At 38.0% G+C, this 21877-nt stretch overlaps 1 protein-coding gene across 1 annotated transcript in view; it reads right to left on the reverse strand.

Moving 5' to 3' along the window:
• LOC140241838 (alpha-1,6-mannosyl-glycoprotein 2-beta-N-acetylglucosaminyltransferase-like) overlaps window positions 1–21877 on the reverse strand; it is a 38506-nt gene that overhangs the window by 14687 nt on the left and 1942 nt on the right. The window contains exons 3-4 of the mRNA XM_072321593.1: window positions 16396–16495; window positions 1597–1727 (exon numbers count right to left, since the gene is read on the reverse strand). Coding sequence (XP_072177694.1) covers window positions 1597–1727; window positions 16396–16495 — 231 coding nt within the window. The remainder of the gene's footprint in view (window positions 1–1596; window positions 1728–16395; window positions 16496–21877) is intronic.

Consider the following 21877-nt stretch of genomic DNA (forward strand, 5'->3'; position numbering starts at 1 on the left):
AGGCAACAAAGCAAATGATCCAGTCTTTACAATTTGTACATCAAGAAACAGTACCCTGTTTCTCTTCATTTCCTGTTCTTTAAGGCTGTTTCTATCTCCCTTCCTTTCTCTCTCTCTTTATCAGTCTCTCTCTCTCTTCCTAAAATATATAATTGTTTGTTTTCTTTCCTAATCCAAGCTGTTTTCATACTCTGCAAATCACAGAGCTCAATGTACACGGAAATGGGAAGGCAATCTTTTCAAAAGCACATTTTTTTCATTAATCTCACACACTTTTGTTTTTACATCTTGAAACAAGGCTGTCTAAAGGTTTCAACTGCTCTTTGTTTTTTTCCGGGTAAAGAGGACATGTTGTTTCAGGCAGAAAAAAAGTTCAAGGGTGTATAAAAATATAAAGACTAGCTTGTAATCATGATTGCTACATCTGATACTAGGGTCATATTTAATTCAATAGGTGATACATACAAATTATCAGTGACAATGTTATGTTGTTACCAATCAGTCATGTGTCAGTGGTTGAAGTATTGCCCAGGTATTTCTGACAACACTGATGACCTGGGTAGCTTGTGACTAATCATCACTGATTTAATAGTGGAAAAGAAAAGATGCAATGAGTGCTACATGTAAACTCTTGGCTCTCTTCAAAGAAGCTGGGTTGTGACCCTCATTGTTTAATCCTTCGAAGGGGATTAAAAACCATCGGCCCCATGGTTGGTTGCTTGCTTACAAGCATTCTTTGCTTCCTCAGCAGCCATGTAAAATATATCATAAAACCAAAAACAAAACACAACAACTAGAAAAGCACTTGGAGAGCACAGAACTCTGCCGAGCCAGCAACTCATTTCCACTTATACACGCATGCAGTTTCCCAATATAGAAGCCTTCTGTTTACATCATCAGTTTCCAACTGTGCGACACCTTGCCCGAGTAGCAGAGCACACGCATTAGTGCGCGTATGTAAACCTCCAGTGCGTGCAGCTTGAACTCTAAAGTTCTATGCCAAACGATCAGAAATCCTTCAAAACTTAATAAAAATTCCAAGATCACTACATCTGTTCCTTGTGTCATTACCGACTCTTCCTGTAAGTTTCATTCAAATCCGTTCACAACTTTTTGAGGTATTTTGCAAACAGCAATGGCGATGATCACTTAAAGGAACTGATAGTGCTGGTTGAGGTGAGGATTCCAGGTTTATAACATATTTTTGTGAGACAATGTGAAAACTCTTATGAAATATGAAAGAGCATGTGATTTCAAGAAGGATTCATTGTTTATTTGATGAAAACTGGCCTTGAAATGGCTGATATCCAAAAAAGCAATCCTATTAAAATTGACAGGCCACTACTTTTAATAGGATCTCTTTGTTTTTCATTGTTTTTAGATATCTCAGTCATTTCAAAACAGATTTTCATCAAGTAAACTTTTGATTCCCCTTAGAATTGTATGCTCTTTAACATTTCATAGAGTGGTATCTAAATATCTCGCAAAACGTCACAAGCTGAATCCTCACCTCAACCAGTACTGTACAGTCCCTTTTACCTCCTTCCTTGGTGGAGGTACAGTAATAAGAGTGGTAATGGTTGATGGTTAACTCACTCTTTCTTTAAGGTATACATCTTCTGGAGCATGGGGTAGAAGTCAGGTGCTACATAGTGGTCCTCTTCCATGAAGACTACCAGGCCTTCATGGTTCCTTGTGGCCTCCAGACCAGAAAAGATGTGTTGCAGCTGCAAAAAGAACAAAAGGGATTTTTTTCTGTTGAAATAATTGGTCATTTCATCACTGATATCACCATTTAATTTCATATCAAGGCAATTGTCCCCTGAGGACAATTACCCCTCCCCCCCCCCCCACCCAGGCTAAATACTGGTTAGTGGTAAGGTTAGAGTAGAGATTTAAAGGTGCATAGTCCCGGTAGTGTAGAGGGCGCTGTTGATGATACTGCCGACCATCATTAGCGTTGATACGAAGATTGCCGAAGTTGAGCTGTCATCAAGAGTAAAGTGCGTAGGTGTTGCTAAGTAACGTTGCCTTTGTTGTCTTCTCTGCGCATCACGCAGTCTGTAGTAATGCCAGGGTGCGTGCATATGTGTGTTTTATTATGACCTCACAAAAGAAGTTTACTAAAGCTGTCATCCCCTCAGCCGAATCATGAGCCGAACTGTGATCGGACCACTGGCTACAGTGGATCAGACTTCTTCGGATTCGGGGAAGTGGGCCACAGCGTAAGCGCTAAAGAGGAGTCGATAGCGTAGGTCTCTATAGGAAACTTGCGCCGTGCGCCCGTGTACGCATTTGACTAAACCACCGGGACCATGTACCTTTAATAGGGTTAGGGCAATGGTTAGCCAGGGTTTAGGTTTAGGATTTGGATTAGGATTAGGATTAGGGCTAGGGTTAGGGGAAGCACCTGGGGTAATTGTCCAGGGGGTAACTGCCCTAGAACCTTGTAATATGTAGCACTTCCTAATGTCGGGGATGTCTCCATGTGTTTGAAATAGGAAAAAAGGAAAGTGAAAAGTCCAAGTGAGGATTGCACCAATAGCATGTTGGTATATGAGTAGTACACTTTCTTATCATCATATCTTCCCAGGCAAAAATGCCCAATCTAGCCCCTCCACTGGTAACACAAAGGGACTGTCACTGTTATATCATGGACCTACAACATCTTGCACAATAAAACATGGTGCATGCATGCTAATGACAAAGTATCATACACAAATCATTTTGTGACTTTTTAGTTGGGCAAACTTTACAAGTGGACTAAAACTTGCCACCCCTTACATGAAATACTGCCACTCATATGATGACAAGTTATTAGTTGTAGAATACATGTATGTATCATATCCAATGAGGGAAATCACTAAATTGTAGTATTTACTGAAAAGGGATATTTACTATGTATTTCATTACTTCAATGGTTCCCGCCCCCAATATCAACCACCTGTGGTATCCACAGAGAAAACCTAATTTGCAAAATATTGCACTAAACAAAATTAGTAAGTGTTTTACAGTACTGATATACCCTTACCAGCAGTGCATGGGGGTGGGGCAACTATCAACATGGAAGTTATATTTATACCAGAAAATAAGAAATGCACTACTGTTATAGGCTTAAGGGCAAATATCTAAAAAGTTACACCTCCATGGCTGCCATTGTATTGTCAAGCACTGCATTTTAACCAGGGAGGTGGCTCCCTGATTTTAACAGGACATTATGATCAGCACATGTACAAAATACATAGACAATGATTTTTTTTTTTTTTTAAATCATCTGGCACGGTATATCACAGTTCCTAAACACAACCACGGACATTTTTTTCCTCCAGTAAGAAGTAACAATTGTATCACATGTCCCTCTTCCAATTGAAGACATTTGAGAACTTGCCATTCTGTTTGAATCTAATTTTACTGGTTGTTGCCACATTTACAGACTTGGCAAGCTTGTTGTTGTGGTCATAATCAACCCTGGCATCACAGGTGTGCATGAAATTTGAATATCATACATGTATGTCAGTAAACTGATCTAGAGCAACTTACACTGTATTCTATAATATGCAGACATACAAAGAGGAAAAGCTGACTAATAAAAAGTGATGCCTTATGATACAAGCGCGGGTATATACATAGGCCTACACTCCCCATATTTGTACAGTTGCTGCCTTACCAACTGTCACATAGCTTTTTACGTCAGCATATTACACTGAAAGTCAGCAATCTCATGAAATATACACATGTAATTGATGCAAAACACATGACCACTACTAGGCCTACGTGTATACCAAGCAAGTACCCTACACTAGACCTTGAGGATTATCCTGCCATCATTGCCTAATGGCCGGAGAAAAACCTTCATGGAAGAATGCAGTCCACAGAGCTCCGATGGGAATTGTGATGCCTTTTTGCCACCCCTACCCCTTCAATACTGTACTGGTAGAAAAAGCAGGTGGAAAACTACTTTCACAAGCGGGCTGGCACGTTAACCCCATCACACCCTAGAGTCAAAACACTTGGCATCTTGGAAATCAGTGTTGAAAGGGTTAAAATGCTTTCTTTGATTGACAACATTAATTTTTTGTCCTCCTATTAAATGTGTCATTATAATGTCCTCTAATAGGGAGTGAAAGTTGCTGTTCCCAATGAGGATCTACCTGTGCCAAGACATACTTTACAAACTAGGTCACAAACTGATTGTATATTATATACCCTGTATGTTGCAGTTGGCTGTGCAGTGGCAATGAACTGAATTCACATTATGAAGGATTTGTTGTTGTTGCTGTAATTATAATGTCTCAACAGGGAAAAAAGAGGCTACATATTGAACTGTGCTTGATCTAATTTGTCCACGATTACGCTGTACTTGCAAAGCATTATTAAACTTGCCTTCCAGTTTGCACAATGCTGGCTCCACACAAGTAATTTGAGCGCTAGAGTCAAATTTTAGCTGCAGACAGAGTCATTATTACTGCAAAAGAAACAGGAGTCTTGGATTCTAAGTTTACAAATGCTGTCATGACTACCACTCTTTCTGAAAAGACAATGGCTTTTCATGGATATGACATGTACTGGATATTGATGCAGTCATACAGGATATGATATATTCAGGCTTTCCATCATGGGAAATTGACAGAATCATACCATGTACATGGTCAGACTGAAAATTACATTGGCCCTGGTCGTAAACTTTTGTCCTAGTTCGAACTAAATCTATGCATTATAGCATTAGCCAGTCAAAGAAAAAAAAATTGTAAAATTCAAATGATTTTAGACTGGTAACAGCAACTTGCATCCTTCAGGACAAGAAGCCGCCATCTGTGTATGAGGGAATAGTGAACATTTTTTTTTAAAAGTCGGTGTGAGTTCTTTGATTAATGAAAAATTTACCATAAGACATACATGTACACCAATATAATTATGTACAAATTCAGTACCAATGACATTCCATGATACTGTATGTATGGGACCCTCATGCCCAGCCATACTTGTTCACATTTGTAGTAGAACACAGAAGTTCAAAATTTTGCAACGATTGCTGGAAACAATCGTTCATTATAATTGAAGTACTGTCAGTTTCTGATTGCCTGAACCTGGCGCGAAGTTTGCTCGGTTCAATCCCAAGCACTGAATGTACATCTCAAGCGCTCGGCTCATAATCCCTGCAATAAACTGCATGCAGTTTTTATATGCAGCACACAAAAAGCCGAAGAATCTTGATTGACTGGATTTGACTGTTACCGATGAGTGTGCGCTTCAGGGAACATATTCGCTGATGGGGAAGTCGATTCTAGCAGGCCTGTGCTGATTGTGGTTTCTGAATGTTAAAGGAGAAGCAGCGAACCGAGGTCAATTCAATCGAAGAACCATCAATATCTGATTTAAGGTGACCTTGTTCTTGAATCAGTTAAAGATTTCTTAAACATCTTGAAGATGTCAACACAGATGGCACATTGTACAGTCTGTGTTTCAATAGAGGTGACAGTGACAATTCCATTGACACTGCTTTCTGTGGCAGAGAAGAACTTGACTGCATGAACTTTTTCTGTAGCTGCTGTGCCTTCTACTTCCTGCTCATCCCTTTCTGATGAGAGAAACACACTTGAATTGTTTCCCCTTTCATGCGTTTTATGTAAGCCGACGCTTGCACACCCAGGCAGTGACGGGGACATGCATAACCTTCCAAAACAATAACGATGTGTAGAAACTGAGCATATATGAGCAAACCATGATACAGGGAACCTGTAAAAGCATCAAAGACACACATGTATGTGGTTCACGACAAGCAAAGAAATTATGTTTACAAAGCTTGTGATAGCTCGGAAGACAGCAAGAAATTAAATGCACACTTTTTAAAGGTGAATTTGAAGATAAAGACAATGATATTGACAAATCACGGCAAAATGACCATCATCAATGGTATCTTTCATGTAGCTGTTGTAAACACTATATTCTTGCATTTTCTAGTGGTACTCATGTTTGCTTTGTAAAAAAACATGTTGATTTTCAAAACAATAATGGATGCTGGGGTGTAAAGATGTATATTCATACAAACTAAACACCTTTATCTCGAGTAGGCAGTTGAACTTGATACCTTTGCAATATTACCACTATTCACATAAAGGGTGTCATGATACAGTATTCATCGCATAATCGGGACAGGTTGGGAGTAGCAAACACGGCCCCTTTAAGCGGGGTGCCCGATTTCGCGATGAGCACTCACCATACACTAACGGAATACGACATGTACATGTAGTGCACACACACACACACACACACACATGCACACACGCATACTGACGTACTGTACATATACATGAATACACAACCACGCTACCCCTCGGCACGACCCTCTAGCTCTCCCTGCATTCTCGCAATGATGCAGTGTAATCGCAACCGGGTTCTTCTTCTGTCACCTCTCTCCAAACACAAAATATGTGGATTAAAAGCTAGCACTTTCTTAAACATTCGTAGAATTCTTGGACACGTAGGGCGTTCCATATAAATACATATCCACAACCATGGGAAATGATTACCCAGAACTGATGTGGGAACGTCAATGAAAAGTCCTTCAATCATTCAATCATCATGGCTTGATTGTTTACTTGCCGCGATCACTGCACTGTACATGTGTTGTCAATATGTAGCGATCTAGCTCGCCATATAAAATGTACAGAAAAGCGAAGGCGGGCAGCGAGCTGAAATGTACGTGTACTGGATGGACGGAGGTCAAAACACACCAGTCCGAAGCTTGTTTTGTAAGTTCGATGTAAACGACAACTGATAGGGAATCTCTGAAATATTGTTGTGGTATTTTGGTAGATTTTTTGTGTAAAATATCAACAAAATCAAAGATCGCTTGAAGAAAAATTGTCCTGTTTATCAGAGGTCCCCGCCCGATTATCCAGTGAAAATAACGTGCATTGGAAATGTTTCTGGGAAACGTATGTCATTTAAGCGAGGTTCCCAATTGTCAGATGCCCGATTATGCGATGAATACTGTCTTATTACATGTATGCACAATATTGCATTTCCATGTGACTGGGTCTAAATGGCTGTATCAATACACCTTTCTCCTCTACACAATTCCATTGAATAATAAAAAAGAAAAAAAATCCTACACGAATAATAGCGGTCAAATCTATACAAAACATTATAACAGTTAATCAAACACATGGCATTATCGACATAGCGAGCAGCAGGCGGTAAAGCCATCACAACCTAACACACAATGGGATACAGTATTTAGAAGCACAAAATGTACCAAGGCCTGCTAAAAGTTGTAACAATGTATTAAGCATAATTGTGCATGTGCACGTGTGAGTACACTACCGCTATGAAGTAACTTTAATGCTCTACCGGGAAAACCGTTCCTTACCGGTAAAATATTGTCTTACCGATCTGCTTTCATTCAAGCATTACCATTAGAAAACCGTTGCAAAGCTGACATGACTACCGGGAAAATACTCACGTACAGAGAAGGCTTACCGTTGGCACAACTTTTACCATACCGTACCGTTGTTACCGTACCTTTACCGATAGCGCGCGAGTACTGGTCTAGCCTCTGTCTATCATCATTTAGTCTACACCCATTTAGTCTAATAACCATTGATCTTATTGTCATTTGGTCTAATAGCCAGCCTCCTTGTCCAATCATCGTTTCGTCTATATGACCAACTGGGCTATTTTTTATTTTTTATTTATTTATTTATTTATTTATTTATTTTTTTTTTTGGGGGGGGGCCCTTTTTATTGATGTGTACGCCAAATTTATATTGGACAAATTCGGTTTTATTTTAGACCATTTGATGATTAGACGAAATGGAATTAGACCAACTCATAATAGACCAAAAATAGACCAAATGGCTATTATTAGACGAATTGACTGTAGACCAAATAGTAATTAAACCAAATAACAATTAGACCAAACAGTAATTGGACGAAATGATGACTAGACCAACTGGTTATTAGACCAACTGATATTAAACAGTCTATTAGACCAACTGTAGACCAAGTGGTAATAGAGTGTAAACCGATCCGGACGATAACCTCTTTGAAATGGTTGTTTGAAGGTTAAATATAAATCAAAAACTCGCCTTTTGATATTACATGAGAAAAAGTACCAACGCACCCTTTCGGCAAAACCGGGTGGGGGCTTTGGACGAAGGGTGGGGTTCCAGTCAACGCGAAGCGACCCAACGCACCCTTTTGGCAAAACCGGGGGGGGGGGGGGGGGGGGGGGGGGGGTTAGGGTGGTGTTCCCACTAACGCGACGCGCCACCACCCAACCCACCCTTTCGGCACAAGCTGATCCCAGCCTCTTCGGTGTGCTGTATGTGTGTTGTCTTGTCTTTTCTAAATGTTTGTGTAGTTCAAAGGTGTTGATACTTTGTATTTGTTATTTATTTTCCTAGGTGTTTATAGCGAGGGACTATGCGAGCTTGATGTTGATAGGAAAAGGCTAAAATGATTTGAGTGATGTTTGATGGTGATGATGATAACTATGCTGGTAAAAAGACGGCTTGCTGTGAATGCTGAGCGTACGTGCCGTTTGTTTTATTTCACTTTCCCTCTTACTCTTTCCCCTTCAAAGAATGATTAAAAAAAGGAAATTACATACAACTCAAAACAAAAAGAACCACGTGCTAGCAACCTTCGTAAAGTTAAATCTAAATGTTCAATATCATGATATCACTACTATCAGCAAAGAATAAGGGGAAACACGAATGACAACTAAACTTGGAATTTGTCAAGACTGACAAATTAGGTGATCCGATCTGTTCGGAAATCAATGATGTGAGTCCTGATCCAAATACGCATGACCATACAGGTTTCATCGGTGTTGAGGGGACATTGGACGTGTGATGTTTGGATTCTCATTTAGAAAATGGAGTCAGACCTGCCATCTTTGGTACCGAATTCCGTATACACTAACAAAGATACAGAATGAAGTATATTTGACCTTTGACCCCACTTTGCGCATCCAAGATGGCGTCTGAGCAAAAAGTGATTATGTTATGAAATGATCCTTGTAGCATGGTCTATACGTGTGCAAAATATGGGAAAGATAGGACGTGTATTCATGAAGATACAGGATGAAACATTTATGACCTTTGATCCTAATTTACATACCCAAGATGGTGTCCGATCAAGTAGTTGTTATTTTATGAAATAATGTACGTGATATGAACTAAACATGTGCAAAATATGGGGGTAATAGGGGCTGTTTTTCTTGAGTTATTGTAAAGAAAGTTGCAGAAAGAAGGAAATATCTTAATACATCAAAGATAAGCTTTAATTTCAACCAAGTTTTTTAACGTGATCCCGACATCGTATGAAAAAACGAAGGGCACACATCCGATAGCCCAAAGTCTCAGCTACAACATGTTAAAATCTGGGAGAAATTCACCGAAGGGTAAGTGAGGTAGTGCTCGATAAAGACAATCATGTCAATTTTCACATCTAGAAAAATTCCCTCCCATAGAGATAACACGTCATAACGAAGATACAGAAAGAAGTACATATGACCTTTGACCCCACTTTGCACAGACAAGATGGCATCTGAGCAAAAAGTGGTTATTTTGTGAAATTATCCTTGTAATATGGTCTTTACGTGTGCAAAATATGGGAAAGATAGGACATGTATTCACCAAGATACAGGATGAAACATTTATGACCTTTGACCCTAATTTACATACCCAAGTTGGTGTTCGATCAAGTAGTTGTTATTTTATGAAATAATGTACGTGACATGAACTAAAACATGTGCAAAATATGGGGGTGATAGGGCCTGTTTTTCTTGAGTTATTGCAAAGAAAGTTTCAGAAAGAAAGAAATATCTTAATACATCGAAGATAAGCTTTAATTTCAACCAAGTTTTTCGACGTGATGTCGACGTCGTATGAAAAACGGAAGGGCACACTCACAATAGCCCAAAGTCTCAGTTACAACATATTAAAATCTGGGAGAAATTCACCGAAGCATAAGTGAGCTAGTGCTCGAAAAAGATAGTCATGTCAATTTTCATTTCCAGAAAAACTGCACTCCCATAGAGATAACACGTAAACTGGTCAAATTTGACAAGATTACTTTCAATCCATTTTTACGAGGTGATGCCGTCATCCAATCAAAATTTTGTTAGATACGTATGAAAGAGCATTTAATAAGTCACAACATACTGAAATCTGGGTGAAAATTGGCAAAGGATAAGTGAGATACGCTCGAATAAGCTTGAAATTTGATGACGTCATTTTGAAAATTTACTTTTTTTACTTTATTAAGAAATTTGATATCTTTTAATCATTTTTTCAGCATCAGCAACCCATGAAATGACATGTACGACTCATCAGCTTTCAGAATATGTAAAGAAAATGGGGGGTCACTGACCATCCTGACGAGTAAAATCGGATTTAAAATTGGCGTTTTTTTGGCAAAGTTACACTGTATATCGCCATTGACGCATGCGCGGAATTTCAACTTTGACGGGCCCGTATGACGTCATATTGAGACGGATTGACTTGAAACTTGGTATGAATATTCCTTGACATTTCAGACATCCGATCAATGTGAAAAAACGGGAATTTTCTATAGCATATGAGCTGTGCATGCTTATATGCGCGCGCGCGTACGCGTCCGTCCAATTTTTTCAATTTTTAAAAAATGCTCCAAATGGTCTGAAACGTGTGCAAAAAACTTTTGAGCTTGATTGGAGCATACAAATATTTCAACGCGCGCGTACGTGCTCGTTTTAAGGATATAGATGAATTTTGAGAATATGTGTAGAATCAGCTTGACTTGAACTATATGTGACATAAATTGCATTGAAAAATTCCATTCCGTTAATGATATATGAATGAAAATGTGTTTTCATATAATGATGTCATAGTGACGTCACGGTCGACTGATCACTTCAATTTTAATTGATCTGTCGTCTTTGGGACATGATACATATATGGTATGATTCTGAAATTGGTAGGTAGAGGACTTTCTGAGCTAACCTCTGCACAACTTTTGGGGAGAAATAAAGAAAAAGAAGAAGAAGAAAGAATCCGTACAGAAACAGAAGGTGATCCGAAAGGATACTCGGATCACCTAGTAAATAAAAGCGAATAGATTTTGTATGCAGTCTCTTCGGCCCGAAGAAACTTGACACCCACCACGGTTACAGTTTGTGCGTTATTCCGAAGGTTCGTTATTCCGAAGGCTCTTTAGTCCGAAGATTCATTATTCCGAAGGTTCGTTATTCCGAATTTCATTTTCGGATTAACGAATCTGCGGAATAACGAACCTTAGGAATAACGCCACAAATGTTCGGATTAACGAACCCTTTTTCATTTTCGGATTACCGAATCTCTAGGTATAGGGAATTTGTGTGTTTCGGATTAACGAACCTTCTTAATAACGAACCTTCGGGATAGCGAACCTTCGGAATAACGAACAGCACCCCCCCACCCTCACACCTCTCCCCCTGTGGAAATTTCCACAAAAGCAGGTGCCACACCCAGGTGCGTGCCTCTCACACTCTCACACTGAGGACTATAATTGCAGTTTATAATGTTCGGAACAACTGTATTCTTTATCTGGTATGTGTTTGTTGTTGTTTGCCATTTTCTTCTTTTTAGTTCTCTGTTGTCATGTTTGAACATGTGTTATATCTATCTTTTCATTTTTGAAGCGCCATGAGTACTAAAAAGTGGACCTGTGCGCTATACAAGTACAATTGCCACTATTATCATTATTATTATAATTGCTACTTCTGCTACTACCTCTATTACTACTACTACTACTACTACTACTACTACTAATTGAACTCTGCAATACATCTTGCAAAACTATGTCTGCCGATTCTGTAGCTCCTTTACATGTATCAGTGTTTTTTGTGAGTGAATATATGCTACTGTCATACATTGTATGTACAGTACATATAATATGCGTCAATAATGTGCACAGCTATATTTACCACATTTTTTCCTTTCATCAATTTCACATTTTTCACACAGGAAAACATTCAAAACTAAGCACTCTGAGAGCACAGACCTCCGCCAAGCATGCAGCTCATTTCCGCAACTGATCTTGTTCTTCCTAGAGATATCAGTGATTTTCATCCATACGTAGGATTGTGTGCTGAAAGTCGCCCGATTTCCAAATATAGAAGCCTTTGTTACGTCATAAACCCTCAGATGCACGGCCCGCTTCGCCCTAGCAGAAATTAGAGCATGCACTTTGGCACACACTTTGGCACGCACTTTTGTGCGCGCATGCAAACCTCAAATACGCGCAACCTGAACTCCCAAGTTCATTGACCCTTCCTGCCAAATTATCAAAAATCCTTCATAAATTCCCAAAAAATTCTCAGATCACTACCAAAAGTTAATCGTTTGTTACTTGTGTCATTCTCAACCTTTCCTGCAAGTTTCATCCCAATCCGTTAACTACTTTTTGAGTTATTTTGCACATGGATGAACAAACGGTAACAAAAACATAACCTCCTCCCTTGGCGGAGGTAATAACACAGTAACACCAGATTTGTGACAGAAGAATTACACAATCTACTATGTCTGCAGATTATCCTAGTATTGTTTTGAAAGCAGAAATTCTAAAGAATTTGATAGGGTTGAAGTTTTAGGTGGTATGGAATTATTAAATGGTATTGTTAAATTCTAACACATCAGAATGGCTAATCACTTCTAACATCCAGCTGAATCCCTGCTTGGCAAACTGCTTGGCACACTCTCTTATTGCCACAAACTAGCATTAGACTGACATGAAACATATGAGTGGGACTGTAAGGGCAGCAGCAATTCTGCTTAACCCACCACCTAGGCTTCAGTTTCTGTACCCGTTCACATGGGTGAACCAACATTTAAGAATTTTTAGCTGGCAGAAATGTATCAATACATTGCTTTGAAAGTGATTGCTATACAGAATCAGAGTGTATGTGAGTTTTGTCCTAGTAGCTGATATTACAGGATATTTCCACTGGCAAGATCATTATCACATGGTACTGGTAGTTGTTATATTCATGTTCGTGGTAGTTGTTGAATTCATGTTCATGGAGCACAGCAGTGAACACAGAAATGTACACATGCATGTTACATGATCAGAGTTGATATGTTTACAGGTTGATAACTTTGCTAATAGCACCCAGATCGCAGAATTCCCACAAATAACCCCAGGAAAACAGGTACGGTATGAAGTCTCATTTGAAAGATTGTCTAAATTATGAGTTTGAGGTGACAAAAAATGATTTCAAGTATCAAAACTAAATGCAATCATAAAATTCGCTTTGTGTTTGCTCTGTATTGTGGGCTGCTCAGGTACAGCCCTGTCGCGATTTATACAGCGACTGGGCTGTGTATACGTGTAGTTAGTGTACAGCTAGTGTATTTACATATACTGTGTATGCACAGCCCTGTACAGTGTACTTACATAATATGTGTATGCACAGCCCTGTCACATCATTATCACAGCAAGTCAAGACTGGTACTCTTTGTGGTCTCAGTCTGGTGGCCCCTGGCATCCTGGCATCAGGCCCCCTGCCTTGGGACCGCACTTAGGCTCCTGGCCTCGGCCCGGCCTTGGGCCCCTGGGCCACTGGGCCCGGGCCCACTTGGGTTATGGGCCCCTGGGCCTGGGTCCACTTGGGCTCTGGGCCCCTGGTTCCGGGCTAAGGCCCGTGGCCTTGGGTCCGGCCTTAGGCCCCGCCTTTGGCCCGGCTGTACTTTGTACATGGTCTATGGAAATCAAGCTTGTCTGTAACTGTATAATTACAAATAATTACAAATAATCACAAACAATCAATCAGGTCCGTACTACATACAGGATTATATGAATATATAAATATATGAATATATATATATGATTTATATGAATATATAGATATATGAATATATATATGAATTATATGAATATATAGATATATGAATATATATATGATTTCTATGAATATATATATGAATTATATGAATATATAGATATATGAATATATATATATATGTGAATATATAAATGTGATCAGGCATTCTGTTACGGTTTCGGATCTGCAGTCACTCATATATAACAAATTTTATGCATGTATAAATGGCATACATTCATGTGTACAGTATGCTACATGTACTTGATTGAACCAGCCAATGGAGAGAGATCACACCATTGAACAATACCTGAAAGACATGTACAGTTCAATGATTCAAGAGGTATGCAGCCCTCTTCAGACTGTATGTGGTAGTATTGCTGGTAAATTACTGACATACAAAGTCAAAAGTATATAAAAATGGTGGTCATGGTAAGGTATGCCATGCAGGGAACTCCAAGGATAGTTCGTATATACAGTATACAAATAATGACTGCTATGAGGGGCACAGTTAAAATTATGGGCCCAAGGTGATGTCAAAACCGTAACTAGGCCCGAAGCGAAGCTGAGGGCATGGTTATGGTTTTCACATCACCGAGGGCCTACATAATTTTAACTGTGCCCCGAATATCAAGCAGTCATTATTTGTTTTATATACCGAAAATATAGATTCCGAAATATAGATACCGAAAATATAAATTCTAGTTTCTTTTACAGCACTCGTAATCAATGCTGATCGACAGCGCGGCGGTCATATCATCATTGGTGCGTACATAATATGAGTGATCATCATGTGTACAGTGTACGGGGTCGCGACTGTCTTCAAACCTATTTACACACACAGGGCACAGTGACCACTAGTCTCTTTTACAGCACGCTGATCGAATGCGCGAGGGTCGTATCATTGGCGCGTACATATGAGCGATCTATGTGTACCGGGTCGCGACTGTCTACAAACTTATTTACAGGGCACAGTTATTTACTGTGCCCCGGTGCCGGGCACAGTAAATCAAAAATCGGGCACAGCTATTTTAATGACTCCGCTTTTAACCAATCAGATGGGAGGATTCTATAATGAATGAGGTATATAATATACAAGAACACCTGTACCTGATGTAACAAAGTAATTTCATAAGTCTCATTCGTTGAAGAATCTTATGCTTTATTGCCGATATGACAAGATGCACAATAAACTGAGAAAGTTTCAACGGTCCAAAGTAGCGAACAATGTTCCCCTGTAAGTGCATGTGCATTTCTTTTTTTTTTTTAATATTTGAATGGCTTTCTAACAAAGGATTGCTACATGTACAGGACTATGGTATGTTTACTACCATTTCCTGTTACATGTACATATAGTTACCTGTAATGTGTAAAGTCTTTCTGAACCTGAACCAGTCTACCGGTACATTAAAAAATTTTGCTCAGAGCTTTGTAGTACTGCACATGCACATACAAAGTGGTTGCATGTTATTCATGTCTAGCTTTTTTATAAGCCATGATTTCATGTAAAATTCATATTTAGTGTGAAATCTACATGAACACAATGAACACTATTGCTGAACTGATCAAAAGGTAGCTTGTTATATGTTGCAGTTGACTGTGAAAAGGCCTACAAGCAGGTGTATGTGCTTAAATGAGAAAAGGAGAAAATATGGCTAAACAAGACTCTTGAAGCCTGTCAGCACTCGCGGAAATGAGAAGGTCATGTGACTAAGACCATGTCTTCCTATTCGCAAGTGATGCAGCCCATGGGTGTTATATTTGAGCGATCTATGTGAGGACCACTCAAGTCAAGTTTAGTGAACTCCATTCTAGCATAGAGACAAGCTGAAATCTGATGAACCGAGACCACGGTACATGGGGTATTGATTTTCTTCACATGATACTTTGATGGACACATGAAGACATTGCAGTGCCACAGTTTAAGGTTGGAATCTTTTGTTTTTAAGTGATCCAATTACAGGGAGATCTTTGTATTGACTTTCACTCTTACTTTAGCATTCTCCAACGCATGGTAAAAACACTTGTATGTTTGGGCCACTAATTAAATCTGTTGGGCTTTGGAATGGCATTTTCATTTTCAGATGCTATCAAAATTCAAGTAGAAGAGGACAAGACAGAAGTAGATCCCCCTACACTGTTTGTAATTTAAATACTATTACAAAGATTTCAATAATACTTGTAAACTACAACATTTCCATTATTCCCATAACTAAAAATGAAAAAAAAAAATCCATTACACAGTTATCATGTACCAAGGCACATGGTGTCTTCAGATATTTTATATGCTCACAAGACACGTATCTTCACACTTACTTTGATTTTATAAAAAAGACAACGAGAACTCCAGGATTCGTTTTGTTTTGTTTTGTTTTGTTGTGGTTTTGTTGTTGTGGTTTTGTTGTTATTGTTTTTTATGAACCAAGCTGTTTAAAGTACCTTGAAGCATTCTGGACAAGCAAAAAGAAAACATGTAAACTGTAGAGAATGTGCATATTATGGAGGTACACAAGTAATAAATACTGCACTGGAGAAAAAAAAAAACTGACCTTCCAGAACCAGTGGTGCTTGGTCATCACATAGCGGACCTCCCTGTAGTGACCATAGCTGTCCGGATGTTCCCAGTTGTTACATCTTGTTTGTCTTGCTCTAAACAAAAATAGAACAACAACAAAACACAACCAGTTAAAATCAAGAATTGTCCACAATACAAGTTGTATTTGAAATTAACTATTCTCTTCCCTTTATTTTTTGACTGAACATACAATGTATTACCACAAAATATTCTAGAGCTATTAGCAAGTAAAGGGCATTTGTTCATAATGTTTTACAGTAAATTCTTACTGCCAGAAAATCACTGTAATTCACATGCAAAAATAATAGTGAATATACATTGTATATAAAGTACTGTACGAGCTGAAATTTTCGCGCACAGATATTTTCGCGAATTGCTACTACATGAAGGAGGACATTTTCCCGTGTTGTTAATTTCACGGTTGCGAGGTCTAACTGTACTTATCTATTCGCACGTTGTTATTTTCGCGTGTTGTTATTTTCGCGGTTTAAAGGCGATTCGCGAAATTCGCGAAAATAAAACCACCGCGAAAATTTCAGCTCGTACAGTATATGAACTTGATGCAAACATACACAAAGAATACCAGAATGAAAGTGAGATTTTCATATTTTGAACATCTGCTATCATAGAAATCAGTCAGAAACTATGTAAATATTACATCCATGAAGAAAATGCTAAATCACATCTGCCTAGCTGGATAGTACAAGATTTGATATACTGGTCATTTATACATTCTAAGACATTACCAATTTAGGGAACACATTCTTAATGGTTTCACTAATGCACTCACATGCTTAATGTTTGTAATTTGTCACAATTTGTTCTTTCTAACTTTTTATTAGAGCATTACAAGCAGTGTAGGTGTCGCTTTTATTGAAAAATAATGTGATCATAATCACGATATTGGAGAACATTCATTAAAATCTGTTTAAATCATCACCAACATTAGTAACTGCAAGAGAAAAAACACACATATTTGCTTTAATAAAGAAGGACTTGCTTAATGACATTAAAATGTGCATTCAACTGACAAGGGTAAAATAAACACTAGAAAGTGAGTAAAAGTATCACAAATTCAACATTCATTATCCTATTCATTTTTAAAACACCCACTTCATATTCTATCTGTGTGTCATGGTATAAGAAATTGCATAGATTCTTTTTTAATGCCAAAATTGATCACTGCACTGTTACAGAAATTTGCCCATGCAATGCAGAACAAACATAAAGTTTGCGTACAACTGAGGTCTTATGCAGTCATGTGTAACTGACTGAACATCACAAACGTGTGTACACAGCGTGAGAAATACAGGTGTGAGCAAACATAGAATACTGTTTCTACACTGTGGTATATGTCAGACCTTAGGAAAAATATGGGTGAACAAGTTATCTATTTTTGTAGATGAAAGCCACGTGGCAATTAAAATCACTATGCGTTGACGGTTATACAGGATGTCTAGGGTATCTTGAGAAATTACGATACATTGCACATCATTTGAAGTTACATGTAATATGACTGTAAGCTCATTGTGTAAATATGAATATGGTTTGTTATAATGATTACAATAATAATAGTTAAAATGATAATGATAATAATTCTATAAGAATGACAATGGTGACAATCACGATAATGTTGATAATATAATTACCGGTACTAATAAAAATTAAAAAAAATTTATTATCATTACCATCATTACTTTTACCATTAATTGTTGAAATCATTTTATCTACAGTATGCACAGTATAATCATCACCTACTGTACATCATGCTAATACTGAAACATACAATGTATAGTTATCGTGTGTATATCGTCAACTCTTAATACATTCAGTCAGTCTTAATATAAAACCCAGATGTGAAATAAAACTGAAAGACAGCATATAGGAGAATAGCTACAGGGATCTACATCTTTTTTCTTTATTTTTTTTTTTTTTTTAAGATTGTTTATGTCAGCCCACATAGGTATTTCCCACTAAATGCAAAAACCGTGTCTCTTTCAGTGATTTCATTACACTGAAAGAAACCCTGGAATGCTTGGGCTGATAATTATGATGAATTGCTTTGTCCTGATTATTGAATAAAGCTTTAAAGAATCATTTCCCAGCATTGCAGTGTGCTGATGTAAAGAGAGCATCCTGGGATTGATTCAAACAAAACCAAAGGTGGTCTTACGCAAACTTGACAAGTTACCATATAATTTAAAGTAAATTTATCACCACTCCCAATTTGAACTCAATGATGCATTGCCCTACATATCATCCAGTGTAATTGTAATCTGGACCCACACTACAGATCCAATTTGAATGTTCAGTCAATATACTGTACACCTGGAAATTTGAGTAGCCCATTTCTACTCTGTGTATTGCTTGACTGTGTATTCAACTTGACAAGTTGACTCATTAATAGCAAGTTGGCTCCTAATTGGTTTAGTCATCTCAACTACTGCAATTACAAGCCAATTTGTCTGGTTTCCTGCCAAGAAAATAACCAACACATCTCTAAATTACAAACTGTATATAAAGTATATGGCACAGTGAAGCAAACGCCTACGATGTAGACATGTGCATACACACACATGCACGCACTCGCATGCACACATCGTATGCATACGTAGTACGAGAGACTGATTACCCTGGGAATAGAAACAATGCATGTTCTACTTAAATAACGCAACACTATGCCAGCTACAGTACCAGAATACTGTTCCTGAGCATCACCTACAATTTGTACCAGTGACAACACGTAGCAACAGAAAAGTTGCATAATACACATAAAAGCTGTATGACTATTCTAAAATGCTTGCACCTCTTAACACAGTTGTCAACTCAGGCTTCACACCAAACAGTAAGCTTGAATGATTAAAGGGATCATACAGTTTTGGTTGAGACCTAATTTCAGGTTTCTAACATTTTTTGGTGAGATAATGAGAAACCTCTTATGAAATATGAAAGAGCATGTAATTCTATGAGAAATTCAATGTTTATTTGATGAAAATTGGTTTTGAAATGGCTGAGATATCAAAAAAAGAGCGATTCTAAATCGCTTTGTTGTACTTTGTTTTTGGATGTTTCAGTCATTCCAAACTCGATTTTCATCAAATAAACTTTGAATTGCTCTTAAAATGGTATGCTCTGTACTATATCATAAGTGTTTTCTTGGTATCTTGCAAAAAGTTAAAAGCCCAATTCTAATCTCTACCAATACTGTACCATCCCTTTAATGTCTGGTTCCTGTTTCACGCCATGCCCTCAACTTGGTTTTTGTTTTTTTTCTGGTCATGTAAAGCTATGAGCCCTCAAGACACCATGAATGCAAGTTGATTTTAAAAGCTCATCACAGGTCATTAAAGGCATTAATCTATCTCTTACCGAATGATATTTATGTCCATTTGGCTGACAGGCAAGTTACACGAGGTTTTACAGTACATCGTACTGTTACCTGGGATCTCACTCTCTCTCATTCTTTGTATGACAAGATGGTGTACTGTGTACATTTTGTAAGTTTTTCATATTTGATTATAGGTGTCATAAGTACTGAAGTACAGTTAAACCTGCAAACAACACCTGCTTCAGGCAAACACAAAATTTGGGTGTTATAGATAAGTGGCACACCTAGTTTGCTGTTTTAGACAGATGTGACATGGTAGCTTATCACTTTGACAGACATCTTCATTGCTCCATACATTGTAATTACGTGCATGTCAACTATACATCGTACATATCCACACTAGAATGTCATTGTCAATTGTGGTTAAAAAGCTATCCCCCACTGGGTGGCTGTTGTGCATCCTTTCCGATCATCCAATATAAAATCTACCAATATGTGGTCGCTGGTTGTGTTTAGCAAGTTACTTACACACTGTACAAGATAACCCATTTCATCACAATTTCTTTGTTGGGATATCAATCTGGTCACTATCACAGCGGGTTTTGACTGTACTGCATACTGCACGTGTATAGTTGTTTACAATTCAGACTTCAATGAATCAGTACATCTACAACACTGTATATGACTTACAATGTGTTAAACCTTGAATCACAAAACATATAAAAAGTCAACAGATTTTTGTTGTTAAAAGGTCAAATTTTGAAAAAGCTCATTTTCAGACTTTTTAAAATTATACACATGGGCATATACTCATCAAAATAGGATGTCCAAAAATCACTTAAATAAATGATAACAAATCCAACCTGTCTGAATGAACCGATCTTCAGAAAAGGGGCTTTGAAGCTACAGGTGTATTTGAGGAAGTATAACTGTACATGCATGCAGATTCGTCCATTATTTTGCAGCATTTTATGGGTTAAAAAAGGGATATGTGCAACTACAGTGTCGATGGCAACCACCACAATAAAGGGATTATCAGATTAGCCTCAAGGTTGGTGCACTCAATAACAGTCTATTGTACAATTGCTGGAGAGCATAAAGCCACTGTCGACAATTTTTTCGCTTTCTGTACAGGTTCAAGGAGTATTTCTATGCCAAACCACGTTAGATTTGAAGTTTGATAGAGTAATCTCAGACTTACAGCAAAACAGAATGATGGGAGTTTCATCAAAATAGTACTCGAAATGTAGTAAGGTTACCGAATCACAAAGTTTCATATGTTTTCACTAAATAGTTGTTTTGGTGACAACCACACATTTTAAATTGTATGCAAATTACCTTTAAAAAAAGGTAAAGATAAATTCACTTACTTGGTTTACACACAAATATAATATTTTTACAGACTGTTTCATGGGAACACACACACACACACACACACACACACACAATTGATGTGAAAGATGCATACCATGTACTTAAATTTTACTGTTTGTTCTGACTTGAAAAATAAATGTTCAAAGAATCTGTGACCACAGTGTTTCCTTCAAGTAAAAAGCTGAGCACTGAACAAGTCAATATCATAAATATGATGACTGGCAGTAGAGAGAATACACAGACTGATCCATGTGAAGGCACTAAAATGCTATTTTAGGGGTGTTATAAGTCCGGAGAGGAAGTCACTTAGAGACTTACAAATTTGCCAGAATAGCATGTCATACCCCGAGGCAACAACATTGTGCATCTTATCCACCAACAAATATCTGCTAATATCAGGTGTGTTGATTTTTAATCATCTTGTGAGTTTCATGTTCCTTCAACTGTAGAGTTTTGTCGTAGCCATTTCCTTAGCATTACCAAGGAGCCCAAATTTAGTTGACTAACTATGCTGCAGCGGTGCACAGACTACGTCTTTGTGCCTCATACTCACAGTCAATGCTACTTCCCTCAGTGGCTTTTCGTTTTATACCACAAAGCAGAAAATTCAGAGAAATATCATGCTCGTTGAAGAACATAGCAAATGGTTCTAATTCTATTATCACATGATTACGTGTATGTCTATCCGATCAGTGAATGGTATTTGACTCGCCACTACATACATTTGTAATATTTTCTGCCAAAGTGTCCTTGC

This window comes from Diadema setosum, chromosome 18 (assembly GCF_964275005.1).
Source record: "Diadema setosum chromosome 18, eeDiaSeto1, whole genome shotgun sequence".
Classification (NCBI taxonomy): Eukaryota; Metazoa; Echinodermata; class Echinoidea; order Diadematoida; family Diadematidae; genus Diadema; species Diadema setosum.